The 22174-nt window shown below is 40.6% G+C and overlaps 1 protein-coding gene across 3 annotated transcripts in view; it reads right to left on the bottom strand.

The window, feature by feature from the left end:
• Window positions 1–482: 482 nt before the first annotated feature.
• The window catches only part of LOC144592418 (E3 ubiquitin-protein ligase MARCHF3-like), a 59509-nt gene continuing 37817 nt past the window's right edge, over window positions 483–22174 (bottom strand). For 2 of the 3 annotated variants that reach the window (XM_078396997.1, XM_078396998.1), the window contains 5 exons: window positions 17240–17562; window positions 13516–13755; window positions 10639–10843; window positions 2050–2259; window positions 483–1218 (listed from right to left, as the gene is read on the bottom strand). In XM_078396997.1, coding sequence (XP_078253123.1) covers window positions 1060–1218; window positions 2050–2259; window positions 10639–10843; window positions 13516–13703 — 762 coding nt within the window. In that variant the 5' untranslated portion in view covers window positions 13704–13755; window positions 17240–17562 and the 3' untranslated portion in view covers window positions 483–1059. The remainder of the gene's footprint in view (window positions 1219–2049; window positions 2260–10638; window positions 10844–13515; window positions 13756–17239; window positions 17563–22174) is intronic. The other variant, XM_078396996.1, reaches the window with a different exon arrangement.

The following is a 22174-nucleotide window of genomic DNA, read 5'->3' as shown; positions in this document are numbered from 1 at the left end:
AGTGATTGTCAGATGAGTCAGATGGGAAGGAGATGGGTGGAGACAGCAGTGGAGGATAGAGGTGAAGAAGAGGCAAAACAGCACAGACGGTGGAATCTGATGACGAAGACTGAAATCTACCAGAGGGTGAAATGGTCAGTGGAAGGGGATGGCCGGGGTGGGGGGGGGGTAAGAATGGGCAACTGGAAAATAGATAGTGGTGGAAATCAGAGGAGATGAGAAGGTTGGGGATGGCTATCTGAAATTGGAGAATTCAATGTTCATCTCATTGGGTTGAAGGCTATCCAGGTGGAATATGTGGTTGTTCTTACAGTTTGCATGTGGCCTCACAGTCACAGTCATATCCTGCTAGGATAGCCTACAACCCACTAGCATGAATATTGAATTGGCCAATTTTAGGTTACACCCACCACCCTCCGTATCATCTTTCCTCTCCCCCTCCCCCATCACCCAGTTCCTTTCCCCTCCTCCATCCGCTGATCTTCCACTCTTCCCTCCTCTGAGTTCCCTATTTTCTTCTTCACCCACCCTGTTCCCTGCCACCCCCTATCCCGACCTCTGGTTTTATGTGACCACTTTCTGCTCCCTTTTGTCTCCACTTCCAGGTTTGATGCTATCGCCACACATCTCCCTAATGACTCATCCCTTCCACAACTGTATCCATTTATCACTTGCCAGGCCTTGCCCCACCATTTCACCACCCACCACTTCCCCCCAGCTATCTCCTCTCTACTCCATCAGCCAGAAGGGACCCAACCTGAAACATTGTCTATGCAATTCCCCCCATAGATGCTGACTGACCTGGTGGGTTTCGCCAGCATTGTTTTTTGCTCAGGATTCCTGCATCTGCAGTCTCTTGTGTCTGCACTTGCATTCCATTTCACTTAAACACGATTATTGTCCATTTACACGATTCTGAGAAGAAAATGATAATATAGTGCCTTATTTGCTTGGAAAAAATTGTGAAATCAGGCTATATTCTGAAGAAAGGTTACCAAAGGTATGCATCTTTGGCTAAAGCTCAGAATTTTAAATACAGAATTGTAAAATTGACAGAGATTACACTATTGTCTCTTTTGAGTTTCTTTTCAATGGATGTAGACCAAGAAGCAATTGTTGAGTAGATAATGCATCCGATGATTTGGGAATAAGCAATATTACTCTTTGATTGGTTCGACACCACTCTTTATACAATCGACAGTGGTAACGGAATGAAACCTGATTTAAAAAGAGAAAAAAAAAGTCAAGTAAATTTTCAGGTATTTCCACAACATAATAGGAGGGAAAAGCAAAGTGCAAAACCATCTCTAATCCAAAATAAACTTCCATGCTGCCAGCCCATATTAAAACTGAGGCGAAAAGGAACCTTTTCACCCAGAGAGTTGTGAATTTGTGGAATTCTCTGCCACAGAGGGCAGTGGAGGCCAAATGACTGGATGAATTTAAGAGAGAGTTAGATAGAGCTCTGGGGGGTAGTGGAATCAAGGGATATGGGGAGAAGTTGGGCACAGGTTACTGATTGTGGATGATCAGCCATGATCACAATGAATGGAGGTGCTGGCTCGAAGGGCCGAACGGCCTCCTGCACCTATTTTCTATGTTACTAGTGGTCCACTGGCTTGACTTCAATTTTCAACATGGTCATTTGGATAATTTAAATTGTTCATTGAATGCACTCAAAAAGTTAGCATTAGTAATGGTGAAACCATTGAATTATAAAGCATGATGGAACTCAGAAGGAAAGTGTGAAATATTGTGTACTTTCCTCTGACATTTAGATACGCGGTGGATTACATAACTAACAAGCAGATGAGCAATCATCTAACATTGATACTGTAGGAAATCGTTACTTGTATACATCATGCACTATAACTGCAACAATTAAGTTAGGGGTAGATGGGAGGACTTTCAATAAATTGAACACACACTTCTTGCTTTATTAAATGTTTCTTCTATCTGTTTGATGGACAGATATAATAGACACCGCTAAATGTTTCTACTGTACCAAATTAATTTATAATCAATGCGTAATAGATAAATTATACTTACAAGAGTCCAAAAGAGATAAATAGTAAAAAGTGCAACAGTTAAGGCAATGAGTCCTATAGCTTCTAAGCGGCTGCTGAAGTGTAGATGGTCAACAGCACCTCGTAAGCACAACCACCCCGAGATTGTGGCAAGAGGAGTTATAAACAGAAAGCACACCATGTCACCAAACAATGTCCGCTTCTCGTGTAGTGGGCCTGGATTTCTCAACCACTGTATTTGAAGAAAAAGTTTTGGTTTAGTGAAAGTTTTTCAAATTCCTCACAAACAATACAAAGTCGAAATGTGCGAGTTTCCTGAATGTCTCAATTCTAATAAAAATCTCAAACTCGTGATCTTTTTGAAAATGTGTACGATTTTAGCTCAGTTTCCATACTTAATTTTAAACAAATATTTGCCTTGCTGGATTTGGGTTCACATGAGGAGGTTTCACATGGAAAACAGCAAGAATTCTGTGACCGTTTTTTTCTGCAGAAGAATTCTGGATAAATAAGCTTTCCCAAATAGTTTTAAAACCTATTTTCTGCAATATTGCAAAGCCATATTGATTACTACTAAATTTCAATCGGATACAACAACAGCACCACTTTTATTCCTTGTATTGAAGATGTTATATTTATCTGTAGCACCATTCATAGGCAAAGTCTGGCAGATCCTTTGTGACTGGAAAGGCATTTCCATTAGGGATGTCCATGTCCTGTCTCTTGCTGTTTTTAATAAATATTTTGTTTTAAATATGGGGCACAGTAGTTTGCAAATGGTACAGAAAATTGGTTGTGTGGTAGACAGTGAGGGGGGAAGTGATGAACTGATCAATTGGGCAGAAAAGCAGGAAATGGACTTTAATCCAGGAAAGTGTGAGGTTCTGTAATTTAGTTACTGGCAACAAGACAATGAAGTACAGAAAGGATATTATAGGAATAGAGAGATCTTTTAATGTATGATCAAAGATGCTGCCTGACCCGCTGAGTTACTCCAGCTTTTTGTGATGTCAAAGAGCATGTTAGTAAGGTGGTTAAAAATGTAAATATGGTGTTTTCTTTTGTTAGCTGCATAGAATAGAATAGGAAGAGGCAATATAGAATATAAGAGCTTGGACTTATGTAGAACCCTATAATTATGCTAGTTAGGCCACGTCTTCAATACTGCATTGGTGATCATTTTCCAATGCTCTATAGATTCAGGATCAGTTCCTGTGGATTGGAGGGTAGCTAATGTTATCCCACTTTTTAAGAAAGAAGGGAGAGAGAAAACGGGAAATTATAGACCAGTTAGTCTGACATCAGTGGTGGGGAAGATGCTGGAGTCAATTATCTTCAAGTTTCTGGGCACTCACATTTCAGAGGACCTAACATGGTCCAATAACACTGCTGCGCTGGTCAAGAAGGCACAGCAAAGACTGTTCTACCTAAGAACTGAAAAAGTCTGGTCTACCCCAACAGCTGCTGACGACCTTCTACCGCTGCACCATAGAGAGCATCCTAACACATGGCATCCCTGTGTGGTACCTCAGTTGCACGGAGGAAGAAAGGAAAGCTCTTCAGCGGGTAGTCCATAGAGCTCAGAGGACCATCGGAACACAGCTACCAGACTTGGAGGGCATCTACAACACACGATGCCTTAGAAAAGCCACCAGCATCCACAAAGACTCTTCACACCCCTGCAACAGTCTGTTCAAACTCCTTCCATCGGGCAGATGATACAAGGCCTTCTATGCCCGCACCTCCAGACTCAGGAACAGCTTCATCCCCAGGGCCATAGCTGCTATGAACCGGTCCTGCTGAGCCGGATGGTCACATCGCACAGTGATCCGGCACAGATCTACTTGCACTTTATTCTGTCTTAAAACTGTTACAATTTGTTTCATTGGGTTGTTGTTTAAATTAATTAAATTATTGCATCGTATGGGAGGCGCATTCCCAATCTCGTTGTACCCCTGTACAATGACAATAAAGATGTATTGTATTGTATTGTAAAAGACAAAATGAGTGGGCAATTGCATGGCAGATGCAGTATAATGTGGATAAATGTTAGGTTATCCACTTTGGTGGCAAGAACAGGAAAGCAGACTATTATCTGAATGGTGGCCGATTAGGAAAAGGGAAGATGCAACGAGACCTGGGTGTCGTGGTACACCAGTCATTGAAAGTAGGCATGCAGGTGCAGCAGGCAGTGAAGAAAGCGAATGGTATGTTGGCATTCATAGCGAGGGGATTTGAGTATAGGAGCAGGGAGGTTCTGCTGCAGTTGTACAGGGCATTGGTGAGACCACACCTGGAGTATTGCGTTCAGTTTTGGTCTCCTAATCTGAGGAAAGACATTCTTGCCATAGAGGGAGTACAGAGAAGGTTCACCAGATTGATTCCTGGGATGGCAGGACTTTCATATGAAGAAAGACTGGATAGACTCGGCTTGTACTCGCTGGAATTTAGAAGATTGAGGGGGATCTTATAGAAACTTACAAAATTCTTAAGGGGTTGGACAGGCTAGATGCAGGAAGATTGTTCCCGATGTTGGGGAAGTCCAGAACAAGGGGGTCACAGTTTAAGGATAAGGGGGAAGTCTTTTAGGACCGAGATGAGAAAGTTTTTTTTCACACAGAGAGGTGAATCTGTGGAATTCTCTGCCACAGAAGGTAGTTGAGGCCAGTTCATTGGCTATATTTAAAAGGGAGTTAGATGTGGCCCTTGTGGCTAAAGGGATCAGAGGGTATGGAGAGAAGGCAGGTACAGAATACTGAGTTGGATGATCAGCCATGATCATATTGAATGGCCGAATGGCCTACTCCTGCACCTATTTTCTATGTTTTTATTTTTCTAAAATTGCGGAGCATTTGGATAGCAGTAACAGGATCGTTCCGAGTCAGCATGGATTTACGAAGGGGAAATCATGCTTGACTAATCTTCTGGAATTTTTTGAGGATGTAACTAGGAAACATTGACGGGGAGAGTCGGTGGAAGTGGTGTACCTCGACTTTCAGAAAGCAGATGACACAAAGCTGGGTGGTAGTGTGAACTGTGAGGAAGATGCTATGAGGTTGCAGGGTGACTTGGACAGGTTGTGTGAGTGGGTGGATGAATGGCAGATGCAGTTTAATGTGGATAAGAGTGAGGTTATCCACTTTGGTGGTAAGAATAGAAAGGCAGAGTATTATCTGAATGGTGTCAAGTTAGAAAAAGGGGACGTACAACGAGATCTGGGTGTCCTAGTGCATCAGTCACTGAAAGGAAGCATGCAGGTACGGCAGGCAGTGAAGAAAGCCAATGGAATGTTGGCCTTCATAACAAGAGGAGTTGAGTATAGGAGCAAAGAGGTCCTTCTGTAGTTGTACAGGGCCTTAGTGAGACTGCACCTGGAGTACTGTGTGCAGTTTTGGTTTCCAAATTTGAGGAGGATATTTTTGCTATTGAGGGCGTGCAGCGTAGGTTTACTCGGTTAATTCCCGGAATGGCGGGACTGTCGTATGTTGAAAGACTGGAGCGACTAGGCTCGTATACACTGAAATTTAGAAGGATGAGAGGGGATCTTATCGAAACATATAAGATTATTAAGGGGTTGGACATGTTAGAGGCAGGAAACATGTTCCCAATGTTGGGGGAGTCCAGAACCAGGGGCCACAGTTTAAGAATAAGGGGTAGGCCATTTAGAACAGAGATGAGGAAAACTTTTTCAGTCAGATAGTTGTAAATCTGTGGAATTCTCTGCCTCAGAAGGCAGTGGAGGCCAATTCTCTGAATGCATAAGAGCTAGATAGAGCTCTTAAGGATAGCGGAGTCAGGGGGTATGGGGAGAAGGCAGGAACGGGGTACTGATTGGGAATGATCAGCCATGATCACATTGAATGGTGGTGCTGGCTCGAAGGGCCGAATGGCCTCCTCCTGCACCTATTGTCTATTGCACTCAGTTCTAGATACCACCTTATAGGAAGGATAAGCTTGCACAACCATGGAGGAGATGCAAGGCATTGAAATATTTTAGATGAGGAAACAAGATTTACTGGGATGATTTTCCTGCTACAGAGGCAGCTGAGGGAAGATTATATTGAGATATTAAAAATTGAGAGGCGTTGAAAGAGTAACTAGGAAGGATCAATTTTCCTGAGCAGTAAGAACAAAAACACAGAGCATAGATCTAAAGTAATTGATAGTAGCACAAAGAGGAGGTGATTATTTCACTAAGTACATGGTTTGGAATTTTGTCTCTAAGTGCAGTTGAGACAGACACCCATTCAATAGGTACTTAGGTGTGCACTTGTGCAGGTTACGGGTGGAAGGTGGGATTAAACTGGATAATTTATTGTCAAACTAGCATGGGCATGTTGAATCAAATTACTTTCTGGCATAAATATTAAGGAAACATAGATTATAGAAACAGATTGTTTGGTCCATCATGTTCATGCAGTCCAGCATGTACCTATCTGTTAATTCCATTTATTAGTACTTGCTCTGTGGCCTTCAATGCTTCGGCTAGTCGGGTGCTTAAATATTATGAGATTAGTTACAGTTACACAAATAGTGCAGTCCAAGTTCCAGTCATCCTGCGCATGAAAAATATTCTTCACATCCCCTCTAACCCCCTCACCCTAAACTTATCCCTTTAAATTTAGATACCTCTGCCATGGAGAATGTTTCCTACTATCTACCCTATCTATGCACCTCATAATTGTATGCACCTTTAGTTGGCCTCCTCAACACCCTCCACTCCAAGGAAAATAAATCCAACCTGTCCTCATATAACCTAAAGTGCTTTACAAATCAAAGACATTCAAGGCAGTTGTTGTTTGAACAGCGTCACAGGAGTTTTTTATTTTATGTCTACATCCAAAAAGTATCTGTAAATACATTACTCCCTCAGTTCTCCACTGTAGTATTCACTTAGTTTGCACGTAAAAGACCTTGGAGAGGAGTTGGAACCTATGACCTTCTGAATGATAAGCAAGCACTACTATCTTTGACCTAAATCTGAATAAATTTACCCAACCAAAAACTAATTTGTTCCAGAGTTAATGGCCCACTTACACAATCGATATATTGAACATTTAACTGGACGAATAGTACGCGTGGACTTCTGTACATTGCAACATTTTAGACACATTTAAACAAGTAGATAGACAGGATAGATTGAGAGGGATATGGGCCAAATGCAGACAGTTGCAACTAGTGTAGATGGGGCATGTTAGTTGGGATGGGCAAGTTGGGATAAAGGGCCTGTTTCCATGCTGTATGACTCTCTGACTTCTTAACTCTATGACAACCAATTTTTTAATGTTGTCATCAAGTAAGTAATATTTCTGAATGGGTTGATCAGTTATAGCAATAAATAAAAATGTTAAAACATTTTAGAACAAGAATGTAAAGGAGATGAAAACTGGCATGAAGGGTGACGGAAAGGCTGTTGATGTGCATTTATTTCCCAAGTCTATCTCCAATTCCTCCTGGAAATTTTCTACTGGGTGCAAATTCTTCATAGGTTTTGAATTCTGCACCACACCACCTCTTACATAAAATAATTTATACTTATCATTTTCTTTGGTGTATTTGTTTTACCTTAAATTTGTGGGGGGTTTTAAGTCTTGGACCTTTACTGCATTAGGACCTTTTCCCTCATGTATTCTATCAAAACATGATTTGATCATTTAGATTTCCCTCAATGTAATCCATTTTATTGAGACTAATCTCATATTCTTTGTGTCCTCTCCATAGATAGCACTTGTTCGCTCCACCTCACATTGTCTCAGTCTAGTTCCTATCCTCTCTCTGCCTGAGGCATTTTTGTATTTGTCTCTTGTTTGCAGTTCTCTATTCTTTTTATGCATCTGGGGCTCTGTTGACCTTTAGGTCAGTCAGTGGTGCAGCAGCTAGTGCTATTACCTCTGTGCTCAAGCAACACAGTTTGGATCTTGGTATGCACAAAATTTGCATATTTGTCCTGTGACTAGGAGTTTCCCTCCAGAGCTTTGTTTTTTCCCCCACTCCCAAAGATTAGCAAACGGTTATTAGAAAATTACTCTAGTGCAGATAGGTGTCAGGAGAATTGGGTAAAGTTGATGGACGTGCTAGGGTGAATGGGGCAGATGAGAATGCCCCGAGAGGCGGCATTGACAATGCGGTCGGTGTGAACCACCTACTCCTGTCTCACGAGTACATGTGAAATATGAAATTCATTACTATGGTTGGAGCCCAGGACCACAGGCCGAAAAGATGGCTGCGCCGCCATGCGGCTGCGGCTCGCCGGCAGTTTGTCTGTTTGTCTTTTTTCTTTTTTTGTCTATGTGTTAGTGTTAGATGTGTGTAGTGGTCTATTTTTAACTGTGTATATGTGGGGGGTGGTGGGGGGCTGGGGGAAACCTTTGTTTTTTAAATCTCTTCCTCGATGGAGATGCGACCCTTTTCCGAGTGGTATCTCCGTGGCGCTGCGGCCTAACACCGTGGAGTGGGCGGCCTCCAGCTGGGATAGATCCCGAGGGCTCCAGTCGCAGGGCCAGGACTTACCATCTCGGAGCTGGCTGACATTCGGAGGCTGCAGCTTTACCTCCGGAGGCTCGGCCATGCGCCCTGTGGACTGCAACATCGGGAGCTCGCAGGTCCCTGGCTGGCAACCGGCTCCAGCCATGGCGGCTTCGACCACCCCGTAGGAGGGCTTGATCGACCCGCTTGCAGGACCGTGGCCTGGCGCGGCACGGCCGCGGGGCCTTCCATCGCCCAGCGCGGCTCGGCCGCGGGACTTTCCATCGCCCGGCGCGGCTCGGCCGCGGGACTTTCCATCGCCCTGCACGGCTCGGCCGCCGGGGCCTTCCATCGCCCGGCGCGGCTCGGCCGCGGGACCTTCCATCTCCTTGCGGGGACTGCGTGAGTCGGGAGCCTCGGTCACCTTGGCAGAAGTCGAACTATCTGTCCGTGGGAGAAGCATGGGGGAAGAGAGAAGACATTTTCTTGCCTTCCATCACAGTGAGGGGGTGTCTGGAGGAATCACTGTGATGGATGTTTGTGTTAAAATTGTGTGTCTTGTGTCATTTACTCTGTACTGTTGTGGCTGCGTGGCAAATGATTTTCGTTCAATTCATTTTGAATGACAATAAAGGTAATTCAGATTCAGATTCAATTCTGCAATGCACACATTCTTAAGCAGTATCTCACTGCTTGGCTTTTCATCATCAGCAATATTAAATGACACAAGAACTTGAAAATAGGAATTCATAAGTTCATAAGCGATAGGAGCAGAATTAGGCTAATTTAGCCCATCAAGTCTACTCCGCCATTCAATCATGGCTGATCTATCTCTCCCTCCTAATCCCATTCTCCTGCCTTCTCCCCATCACATGTTAAACAAAAATCTATCTATCTCTATCACGCCTTAAATTTATCCATTGACTTGGCCTCCACAGCCTTCTGTGGCAATGAATTCCACAGATTCCCCATTGTGGGGCACGGGGAGAAAGGAGTTGTCAATGATTCCGGTCAAAAGCTTGCATCATCTGACTCTCCAAGAACAGTTTCTCCCCATGTACTGCACTAACACCTTTATTTTTAAGGATTTAAACTCTTGTGTATCTTAACTAGAATCTTAAATATAAATTTTCTTAGTCTCTTTTCTTATTAATGGTTTCAAATTCACCTAAGGCCCGTCCAGTTAGTTATAAAGATTGAATATTAATTTTATATTTCAAGTTTTACTTATGAAGCAAAAATTTAATCTAACTTTAAAAAAATCTTATAATCTTGCCTGGTTCTTTAAAAGAGTTGTGTGCAATATTTTCCCCAGATGTTTTCAGGGCTTCAAGGGGAAAAAAGGGATGCGACTAGTTTGATTAGACAATAGACAATAGGTGCAGGAGTAGGCCATTCGGCCCTTCAAGCCAGCAGCGCCATTCAATGTAATCATGGCTGATCATCCACAATCAGTGCCCCGTTCCTGCCCTCTCCCCATACCCCCTGACTCCACTATCCTTAAGAGCTCTATCTAACTCTCTCTTGAAAGCATCCAGAGAATTGGCCTCCACTGCCTTCTGAGACAGAGAATTCCACAGGTTTACAACTGAGTGAAAACGTTTTTCCTCATCTCCATTCTAAATGGTCTACCCCTTATTCTTAAACCGTGGCCCCTGGTTCTGGACTCCCCCAACATTGGGAACATATTTCCTGCCTCTAGCGCGTCCAATCCCTTAATAATCTTGCATGTTTCAATAGTGTTGTGTAATAATATTGTTGTGATCGATAGTGTCTTTGAGACCCTGAACAATTCCAGGCCACGATCATCAGACCAAATAGAATGCCAGGAATATGGAACTAGAAAATACATACCTATACAATTATTGGTAGTGAGCTTTAAATATTAGGGTGCAAAGGTTTAAGATGAGAGGGGAAAGATTAAATAGGAACCAGAGGGGCAACATTTTCACACAGAGGTGGTGGGAATATGGAAGAAGAGGATTTCTTTGAAAGTGACTTAGAGTTTGTGCAATTGGAACCACTCACTGGCTCCTCTGTACCCTCACACCAACAGTTACAACAACAAAAAACCTGTTAACCAATTACTGCACAAATCAAGCAAATGTTTTAAATATTTTTTTGCAAATAGAACTGAGATACTGACCTCTACTAATGGTCTAGGTTTCTGTTCCACTGAGAACTTGAAGTGACAGAGTTCACAGTAACTGGTGTTTGAAGAAGAAAGCCAGCGCTCCAAACAGCTCCTATGAATAGTTCCCAGAGTCCCTGTACATTCACAAGGGGAGAGCAAGTCTTCCTGATTGCTGCCTTCATGACAAATCCTACACATAGGCCAGTCATTGAATGTGCTGCAAAGGAAATAGGTTAATTGTCAGTGTCTGAAACTTAAAGATAACGCACGTGTGAATCATGGCAGTTGTATTAATATCAGGATGTTTTAAATAAACCATCACCAGAATATACAGCAGTTCTCCCCATATCTTGAAAGATTATTTAAGTATATATTATTGAGTAAAAATAAGCCATTTATTTGCAATAGACCTTTGAAATAATATTTGCCGATAAATTACATTTTACTGAAGCAATAATAGAAGAGGTTCTGTGATCTGAACCCATACATGAAAATGAAAATGTCCCCAAATCCTGCTGTAGTATGGCAAAGTGGCAGAGGCAATAGATCTGAATCTAGTCTCCGTCTAGTTTAGATTTTAGTTTTAATTTTAGAGATACTGCGTGGAAGCAGGCCCTTCGGCCCACCGAGACGGAACCGACCAGGAATCCCCACACATTAACACTATCCGACACACACTATGGACTATTTACACTTATACCAAGCCAATTTACCTACAAACCTGTATGTCTTTGGAGTGAGGAAGGAAACCGAAGATCTTGGAGAAAACCCACGGAGAACGTAAAAAATCCGTACGGTAGCGCAGCGGTAGAGTTGCTGCTTTACAGCGAATGCAGCGCCGGAGACTCAGGTTCGATCCTGACTACGGGTGCTGCACTGTAAGGAGTTTGTACGTTCTCCCCGTGACCTGCGTGGGTTTTCTCCGAGATCTTCGGTTTCCTCCCACACTCCAAAGACGTACAGGTATGTAGGTTAATTGGCTGGGTAAATGTAAAATTGTCCCTGGTGGGTGTAGGATAGTGTTAATGTACGGGAATCGCCGGGCGGCACGGACTTGTAGGGCCGAAAAGGCCTGTTTCCGGATGTATATATATGATATGATATGATATGACAGCACCCGTAGTCGGAATCGAACCCGGGTTTCCTGCACTGCAAAACAGCAACTCTACCACTGCACCACCATGCCGCCCTTTTAATTGTATCCCAGTACACATAAGTTTTATGTTGCGTGCTATCCAATCTACAGAAAGACTATGCATGATTACAATCAAGCTGTCCACAATATACAGATTCAGGGTAAAGGGAATAACATTTAGTGCAAGATAAAGTCCAGTAAAGTCTGATTAAAGATGGTCCGGGGGTCTCAAATGAGTTCAAGGGTCTCCAATGAAATCTGAGAGTATCCAATATTCACTGCACAAAACACGTTTACTGTAGAATAGGTTTACATAAGCAGCTTCCATTATATATCAAATTCTCAAATTTAAAATAGAAGTCAACAGGAAGTTTCCCAGAGGGAAGTTAATTATAGATACCAAATAAATGATGCAGTAACGAAACTGTAGCACAACAATACACATGCCTTCAGCCTACAAAATTATTCCCAGACGAATCAGATTTTAATCCTTTGCCTGTGGCTCCAAGCATCCCACATGAAATGATACTGGCTGAGTCCACTTGAAAACTATGCTAATTTGTCATCATTCTAATACAAAATTATCTCCAAAACAGAGCAATTAGAACAAGGCTGGAACTTGTATTGCATTTACCTGTCTCACAATGGGTGCTGCAGTATAAAGACACTTCACATTGATAAATCACAGTATGTATGTTTAAAGAACAACTAAGGAAATACACGACAAAAATGAAACAGTTTTCTCACAAAATATGCAATCCTTTGCCATGAAATTTAATTGAACTTGTTGGAATTAGCATGGACGTTGATTTTTCAGGCTTGATTTTGAAGGTAAAGTGAAGTTTGCATCCTGAAAAATCTAGTCAATACCCAAGGTAAATATAATCTTGTGGAGACTTTGTCTGCTGTCCAAAGCACGGCAAAACTGAAAATCTGTTATCTGATTATTTGGAAACCCCAAAGTACAGGCACATTGCTTACTGGGTAATGTTTCCTGCTCCCTTCAAACTCACAGGCACCTCATTTCACATGCTCCCTTTAAATTTACTTGATTCTCTGGAAAATGTTATTACTGAGTAACTTTTAGAAAATGTGATTTCAAAGTGTGATAAGACACAGAAAGCTGGAGTAACTCAGCGGGACAGGCAGCATCTCTGTAGAGAAGGAATGGGTGACTTTTTGGGTCGAGACCCTTCAGACTGGTGTAAAGCGTGTGAATTTCAAAGTGTGTTTAGGTTACTTTAGAGATATAGCATGGAAACAGGCTAATCAGCCCACCGACTCCACCCTGACCATCGATCATCTGTTCACACTAGTTCTGTGTTATTCCACTTTCCCATCTACTCCCTACACACTAGGGGGCAATTTTACAGAAGGCAATTAACCTACAAACTTGCACTTTTTGGGATGTGGTAAGAAACCAGAGAAACCCATATGGTTGCAGGGTGAAAGTGCAAACTCCACACAGACAGCACCCAAGGTAGGATTAAACCCACAGAATAACATTCGATACAGAAAATCTTCCCTTCGAGCACCAAAGTCTTGTGTATGCTGGATTAATGGAGATTTACTGTACAGGGTCAGGAACCTAACCAGTATTATAAATTATCCAGAAGCCAAAGGTGTACTCTGTATAATAAGATTACAGAGATAACAAGATAGTGATTGGAATGGGCCATCTTTTACATCAAACGTCAAAATGCATTTTACTTCGTTAGCAACACTCAAATGGTGTTATAGAAAACAATCTGTACCTGTGTGTGTTCGGCGTCTTGACCACCGTCTTTGAGAGCAGCTTTCTGTCCTTTGCTGAAACTTGCATCACATACTGTGGTTGTCCATTCACCACACCAGCAGAATCTTCCACTGATTTCACTGAAGGAACCAAGCCAGTGCAGTCTGGAAGGACATCAGGCAGGCGAGTGTGATGGTTGGTCGTCATGGCAACAGACAATTAATCCCTCAGTGAGTGGGAACAGCAGACATATTTCCAGCTGGAAGAAAATGGGGGAAATACATTTAAATTATTAAACTCTGGGATGTACTGTTGCATGAAAATAACTTCAAACTCTTATATAAAACTTGGAAATGCTGAAACTACTCAGAAGTAAATACAGTAACAAGAGACCATGAGATAATATTTCAGGTCGATGACCTTTTATCCTTTTGCATTCTTCATAGTTTAAACAAATGAGAGGACATCTTATGGGAAGCTTAAGTGCTTAAAGGTCTTGGCAGGCTAAATGTAGAGAAAATATTTCCCATGACCGAGGAGACCAGGGCATAGCTGAGAATAAGGCAGAGGCTGTTTAGGATATACTTAGGGGAAATTTCTTCATTTAGAGGGCAGCAAACAATAGAATTTTCCACATTGGATGGACATGGAAGCTGTTATGCTCATTTAAAGCCTGGGCAACATGGAAAGCAAGGAATATGGGGAGAGTGGTGAATTATGGTGTTGAGGCATGATCTTGATGAACACAGAGCAGGTTCGAAGGGCTGAACAGTTGGCAAATTGTAGTAGGTCCAGGTTCTTGCTGAGGTAGGAGTTGATATGTGCCATTACCAGCCTCACTGAATAATCTCAAGGTGGAGATTGATACATACTTACAATATAATGGAGTCAAAAATAATATTGGAGTGGGGGCTACAGAGTGAGAGAGTTTTATCGAGGCCAAATGGATCAGGCATAATCTTACTGAACTGTGGAGCAGATCGAGGCATTGAGTGGCCAGGTCCTGCTCCAGAATAATGAAGTTAATTGGTAGTTTTACTTTAGAACAAATATCAAGGCACAAAGTGGACACAGTCCTTCAAGAAAATAATGCATGGAAAGACCAGTTAGATTGACTTTATGTTAATCAGAGCACAGAAGTTTTAAGGAATTCTGACAGAGGTGTTCACAATTAATGTGGAGAGATAAAGCAATTTACAGTGATCAGTGAATTTGTAAAAAGGAATGCATAGCGTGAGAGCATTTCAATGCCGAGAATAAATAATTTATGCAAGCAGCAAAATTCATAATTAACTTCTTGTTTAAAAAACAGAAGGGAATAAATATTTAGAAACTAAATAACAAAATGGCTGGACATAAGCAAGTTAGGGTAAGACACCAGCTCTAAAACAGCAGCACTGACATAATCTGTGAAGTCTCCTACAATTCAATTAACTTATTCTTAAGGAACAATTGGAAAAGGTAATGTGAGGCCTTCAGTAAAAGGTATCCAGGAGGTGTTGAAGTTATGGATTTTAAAGATTGGGCTTAATTTGCTGTGTACCCAAACCCCCAAACCAGGATTTTTCACTGTCTGTCAGGTACTTGAATGTCACAAACACCCAAAAAGGCCAACAAGCTTTATAAAAGATGCAGAATTAGTAAACTGAAAAGAGGATCAAGATAAAAATCAAATGGTCCGTTTACACGATGATTTATACTGGTCACAGGCCAGATCTTGTTAAAATACTTTAAAATATGAAATTGAGAATATAATTTAAACCTAGTTTAAGATGTGAAGATAAGGTAGGAAGGTGAAGGAAAGTAGGAAAGTGAAATACAAGAATATCCAAATTTGAAAACTAAATGGTCTTGATGTATTCATATTTCAAATTAAATAATCAAATTTTATTGTACAACATAGACTTAAAACCTTTAGAAACTATTATTAGTTTCTTGTAAACATCACATTAAATAGGAACAACATTACATGCTGTGTAATGACACGCAGTGTTAGCACTACAAAGTCACATTAGTAATAACAGCAACCAATGAAGAATATTCTGTACTTTATCAAAAACCTTGAAGGACTATTCAAGGAACAGAGTTTTTAAGAACACAAACATCTTGCACTCACTATTAATAAGATTGTTACTCAATCATTAAATTATCACGAAAGCAAGCAATGGTAAAGTATATCTGTCAGAATTTCAGGTGTTTTTAACAAGTCCTGCCTGGGAAAAGTCTATCTTCAAAATTCAGTATGGCTTTAAATGTAATTAACATTACCAACTGGTTGAACATAGAAAATATAAGGAGGAGGTATCTGATGCAGTATACACACATTGGTATAAACAAAGGGCTCTTCAGCAGCAAGACGGCACATTGTGCAGTAGTTATGTTTCAGAGATTACACTATTCTTAAAACCATTTTGTTCAAAGCTGATCTCTAACCTTTGGCTACAATAGAAATAAAACAGACCCGCAACAAAATCAATTTGACTAATGAAATTAGCTCCCAGTTGAATGATTTCAGCAATAAAAGCCTGAGCTGTCAACCCAAATTCCTCAAGACCTTTTGACTCCCATTAAATACAATTTACAGATAATAATGAAGTACTAAGATGCAACTGCCAAATTTCTGTTCCAATGACAAATTCCTTTCAAATTAATGCCTTTCTGATTGATCAAAGTATTCCCAATTGCATTAATGAGGAGATATTGTATGGTATTTGATGTTTTCCCACCATCAAAGCTATCTTCTTTTACATCACTGAAAAATCTTGGAGAAGCCTTTCCAAATAAATCAAACCACTGAATATACATGATTCTCTGAATGTTTCTTTGGAGGAAAGCAACAAAGTGCTCCTGAGCAGCAAGATGGCATATTGTGGGTAGTTATGTTTCAGAGATCACCCTCTGTTCTTAAATGCACTTTGTTCAAAGCCAATCTCTAACATTTTGGCTACAATCGAAATACAACAGACCAGCAACAATAAACACATTCATTCTCAAATGTTGTGTGTCAATAATCTCAGATATTTGATTTGACTGCTGGGTTAATAAACCCAGTGTTAAAATTTCTTACAGAGCCACATAATGAAAGTGGATCTGAAATGTAGAATTAAAAGGATTTGCAAGGCGCAACATGGCGGACGGTAATGCTTTTGTCTGGCCTATTCCATACCCTTCAATGACATCACCAGTTCCCAGCAGTTGCCACCTGCTTCTCCCAGACCTTCCGTTATGTGGCTGCAATTGTTTACAGTAACGGAATAAAGGATTATAGCACATCTGGCAATTAAAAAAATGAACTAGCAAAAAAGTATGCTTCCTAAAAAAAGGACGAGTTTAAACTGCACAACTTGTAGAAAAAGCTTGGAATTTAATTCATTTCCCTGTGTGCAGATGTAGATATTATTCTGAACTCCATTCTTATTCAGTTTCCACGTGCAGGTTTCTATTCATAATCTTTCAAACTAGTCATAGCACATTGCAGCAAGACACTGCATGCACAGCTGCAACGAAGATACCAATGGAAAAAGGTCTTTGATTATGTTGGTTGCCTTCCGATGGCATTGCAGAGTGCAGATGGAGTCGATGGTGGGAAGACTTAGCTATGTGATCGATTGGGGTACATCCACTGCATGGTCTTGCAATTTTGGACTGCGCTATTGCCAAACAATGCTGCGATGCATCCTGATAGGATGCTTTCTATGGTGCATCTGTAGAAGTTAGTAAGAATCATTGCAGACATGCCAAACCTCATTTTTCATCACAGGAAGTAAAGCCATTGGTAAGTTTTCCTGGCATTAAATTCAGTGCGATTGACCCAGGAAAAGATATTAGTGATATCTGTGCTTCGGAATGTAAAGCTCTCAACCATCTCCATGAGAGCACCATTGATGCTGATTGGAGCAAGTATTCCACCTCGATTCTTTGTCACTAATTAGCTCTTTTATCTTGCTGACATTAAGGGAGAGGCTGTTGTGCTGATGCCATGTTACTTGAGCTCTTTATTTCCTGCCGGTATTCCATGTTGTCATTGTTTGAGATCCACTCCACCACAGTGGTGTCATCTGAAAACCTGTAAATGGATTTAAGAGCAGAATTTCAGCAGCACAGAGGCACAGCTTGTAGAGCTACTACCTCACAGTGCTAGAGATCCGGATTCTATCCTGACCTCGGATGCTGCCTGTGTGGAGTTTGCACATTCTCAATGACCATGTGGATTTCCTCTAGATGCTCCAGTTTCCTCTTACATCCTAAAGATGTGCAGTATGTAAATTACCCCTAGTGTGTAGGAAATGGAATACAAAAGTGGGATAATATAGAACTAGTGTGAATGGGTGACCAATGATCGGCATGAACTCGGTGGGCTGAAGGACCTGTTTCCATGTTGTATCCTTCAATCAATCACAGTTGTGGGTGTATAGGGTGTGTAGCAAGGGGCTGAGAACACATCCATGTGGAGCAATGGTGTTGATAATTATCATAGATGATGTTTTGTCACCACACTGTGGTCCTAAGAGCACAAGATATAGCAGCATTGCCATTCAATCTTGGCTAATCTATTTTTCCCTCAGCCACATTCTTCTGCTTTCTCTGCAAAACCTGTGATGCTCTTTCTAATCAAGATCCTATCAATTTCCTCTTTAAAAATGCCAAATGACGGCCTCCACAGCCATCTGTGGCAATGAATTCCACAGATTCACCACCTTCTGGCTAAAGAAATTACTCATCACATCTATTTTAAGGTACATCCTTTTATTCTGAAGCTGTGCCATCTGGTCTGAGACTCTCCCATTACTTGAACCATCCTCTCCACATTCACTAAGCCTTTTGTTATTCGGTACGTTTCAATGAGATTCCCCCATCATCCTTCTAAACTCCAGCAAGTAAAGGCTCAGAGCCATTAAACATTCCACAAACACTAATCAACCAGCAGACAGTACTTTTACATCTGTTTCTACACTTTACTGAACCACTGTCGTGTTATATATGGTCATAGTAGATGTGGGCAAGATCTGCTTTGCAACAAAATCGAAGCCATGATACTGAATTTGGAGCTTAAATGCCAATTTTGCAATTCAGAATAGGAATAGATGTTACTCTTGTTAATTAACCTCAGTTTAATTATTAAACAAGTTGATCTGCATTTTTAATTTGTCTAGTACTTTTGCAAGTTTATATTTTGAATATGGTTGGCCTCAAATCTTCTAATTATAAAGCCCATTGGTGAAGTTGTGTAGGAAAATAACTGCAGATGCTGGTACAAATCAAAGGTATGACAAAAAGCTGGAGTAACTCAGCGGTTGAAGAAGGGTCTCGACCTTTCTTCTCTCCTGAGATGCTGCCTGACCCGCTGAGTTACTCCAGCTTTTTGTGAAGCCCATTGGTGAATACTAGTTCCGAGTCATATGCTTTCTTAATAACATTTTGCTTCATCATATATGCAATATGTGTAGTTGTCTTGAGTCAAAAAGCTAATGGAAATGAGCTGATAATGACCAAAGCAATGACAAATGTGTTACCTGATAAACCTATTAATTTCCATTAGTATTTGAAAATATTTGAAAAGGCTGGTGGGTTTTTTTTGTGGACAATCTGTTCATTTAATATATTTTTATTCCACAAAATATTTATCTGAGCTTTTGAAATCAAGTTTTCCGGAAATGGAGATGAAAGAATCAAAGAGGATTAAACTGTTCAGTAGTTTTAGAATTTTATGGTTGGTTTAATTTTTATTTTATGAGAAGTATCAACCCATTGGTTAAAGGGGAAAAAAATAATCTTGTTGTTTAAGTTAAAAAAAAGTCCTGCACATTTTGAAACCAGGAAGGTTGACCAATTAACATCTATAGGGAAATGGGGTCAAACTGCAGGAGGGTAGAGAGGAAAATGTAGTTTCAGCTCCTGGATCTGGCACAGAGCTACTTTTGACAAAGGAAATGCAGCTGCTCTCTTTTTTTTAAATTTTTAAAATTTTTTTTTAAATAGGTGCAGGAGTAGGCCATTCGGCCCTTCGAGCCTGCACCGCCATTCAATATGATCATGGCTGATCATCCAGCTCAGTAGCCTGTACCTGCCTTCTCTCCATACCCCCTGATCCCTTTAGCAAAAAGGGCCACATCTAACTCCCTCTTAAATATAGCCAATGAACTGGCCTCAACTCCTAGACTGTGGAACAGCATCCCTCTCCCCATCAGAACTGCCCCCTCCATTGACTCCTTTAAGTCCAGGCTCAAAACCTATTTCTACTCCCTAGCGTTTGAGGCTCATTGAGGAGGCGCTGTGAACTGTTTGCGTGCTACTGTATGTTTCATTTTTTTTCCTTAGTACCTAATCAGATGTACAGCACTTTGGTCAACGTGGGTTGTTTTTAAATGTGCTATACAAATAAAATTGACTTGACTTGACTTGACCTTCTGTGGCAGAGAATTCCAGAGACTCACCACTCTCTGTGTGAAGAAATTTTTTCTCATCTCGGTCCTAAAAGACTTCCCCCTTATCCTTAAGCTGTGACCCCTGGTTCTGGACTCCTTTTGTGCTACTTTTAATTTCACATTAAAAACTTCCAAAAAAACAAAGCAGCCACATTAGTGATATCTAGTGCAACTAATGCTGATGTAACATATCAAAGAACGTTGCTGTAAAATTTAGGGAAGTATGTTGTATTCTGTGAGATGCTTGCATCAAGATAAAGGCATTCTCAGAATATACAGGAAACACAAATTAATGGAATTGAATTGAATAAATTTTATTAGCCAAATATGTATACCTAAAAGGAATTTCCCTTGCTGCTTTGCTCGCAAGTAGCAACACGATAGACAGTAGACAATTAAAAATAAAACATAATACAATGAACATAGCAAGTTTCAAAGCTGTAACCACATCCATTATTATTTGTAAATCAAGAAAAGCAAATCTTGAAATAAGAGAACATATTCCTTTGTTAATTCCATTTTAATATGTGATTTGTAATATATGATGCTCAAATGGCAGATGATGTTAATTAAAATACAGGCAAAAATAATGTTCTGTCTGAAAATGTGTTCATGGATACCATTTGGCAATGTACAGCACACATTTGAAATTCAACAACGTTGTTGTATTTTGTAGACATTTCAAATATATACCTTGCCTTGCCTCTTGAATTATTTAATTCAGATGCACAAGTTCAGTCCCTGCAAAAGCAGCTAATGGATTTTTTAGAAATAATTTTTGATGGTTTTTAGATAAATGCTGCACAGAGGCACAGTTGGTACAGTTGCTGCCTCACAAGATCTGCTTTGTGAACCAGAGACCCAGATTCGATCCTGACTTCAGGTGTCATCTGTGTCGATTTTACACATTCTCCCATGGGTTTCCTCCAGGTATTCCAGTTTCCTCACACATCCCAAAGACGTGTGGTTTTGTAGGTTAATTGGTCTCGGTAAATGGTCCCTAATGTGGGGAGGGAGCGGATGTGAAAGTGGGATAACATAGAACTAGTGTGATGGTTGCTGAGGACTCAGTGGGCCAAAAGGTCCTGTTTCTGTAAAGCATCTTTCAATCAATTTAATCAATCAAAAATGAATGGATTCACTTCAATGGAATAATTAACTAAAGCTGCTACAGAGGATTTTTACAGATTGGAAGGCAAGAGTGGGAACAGGCTTCAAAATCACTTGGCCAAATGCATATTATGTTGAAAAATCAGAGCAAGGTTACTCCAGCTGCAGTAGAATTTCAAACCATGGCCTAAATTCCATACATTACATTATCTGAGTGGTAAGGTATTGTTTTCCATGCAGCTCAACACAACTCAGCTTACTGAACTGGAAATGTTCAATTTTCTTTCAGGAATGAATAATGGAATCAGGGTTGGTTGAAATGTTGACATTTTTCCAGAATCCAAAGATCAATTGGGAATATCAGCACCATGTATGAGAAATGTTAAAATTTGCCATTGTAGCTGAGGGCTGATCAATGGATGTTTAATTGATACAAAATAACAATGCATATGAGCTTCCTTACATACAGCTCTCAAAAATGAGTAGCTATGGGAGAAACCGGAATTTAAACAAAATTTTCAGCCAAAAATGTAAAGTCAGGGACCATATTCTCCAACCTTGGGAACTTCTGATTAAAGCAAAATTTATATAGAAACTAAAAAATGAATTGTGTAATAGGTGTGGTACAATTATCAAAATTATCAACATGATAGTTAAATAGATAATGCATAAAAATAGCAAACAATAAAGCAGTTGTTTATTATAAATTATAGTGTATCTATTTTCTTGCTATACTAAAAAAAAGGAAATTGCATTTTAAAAGTGAGAAATTTGGAAAGTCATGGTCAGCTGATACTGTGCTTTTAAGCTTCCAGTTGAAAGGGAAATGACCTTCCCTTATGCTCTTTAATTGGAAACCAGACCATGGCATCAGCTGACAATTGCTTCATAACTTTTCTCACATACGGCTATGAAAAGTTTTTGTTTTATGCAGACACAAAAGAGTGCAGATGTTGGAATCTGGAATGAAAAACAAAATGCTGGAGGAACTCAGCAGGTCGGACAGATCGGTGAAGAAAATGAACAGTTGACATTTCAGGTCCAGGTCCTTCCATTGGAGTGAAAGAGTAGAGGGGACATAGCCAGCAGAAAGAGATGAAGGGAATGGAGCAAGAGTTAGAAGGCAATAGGTGGATCAAGATG

The sequence above is a fragment of the Rhinoraja longicauda genome, chromosome 3, assembly GCF_053455715.1.
Source record: "Rhinoraja longicauda isolate Sanriku21f chromosome 3, sRhiLon1.1, whole genome shotgun sequence".
Lineage (NCBI taxonomy): Eukaryota > Metazoa > Chordata > Chondrichthyes > Rajiformes > Arhynchobatidae > Rhinoraja > Rhinoraja longicauda.
The sequence above is the reverse complement of the archived record's forward strand: the minus strand, read 5'-3'. Positions and strand labels throughout refer to the sequence as shown.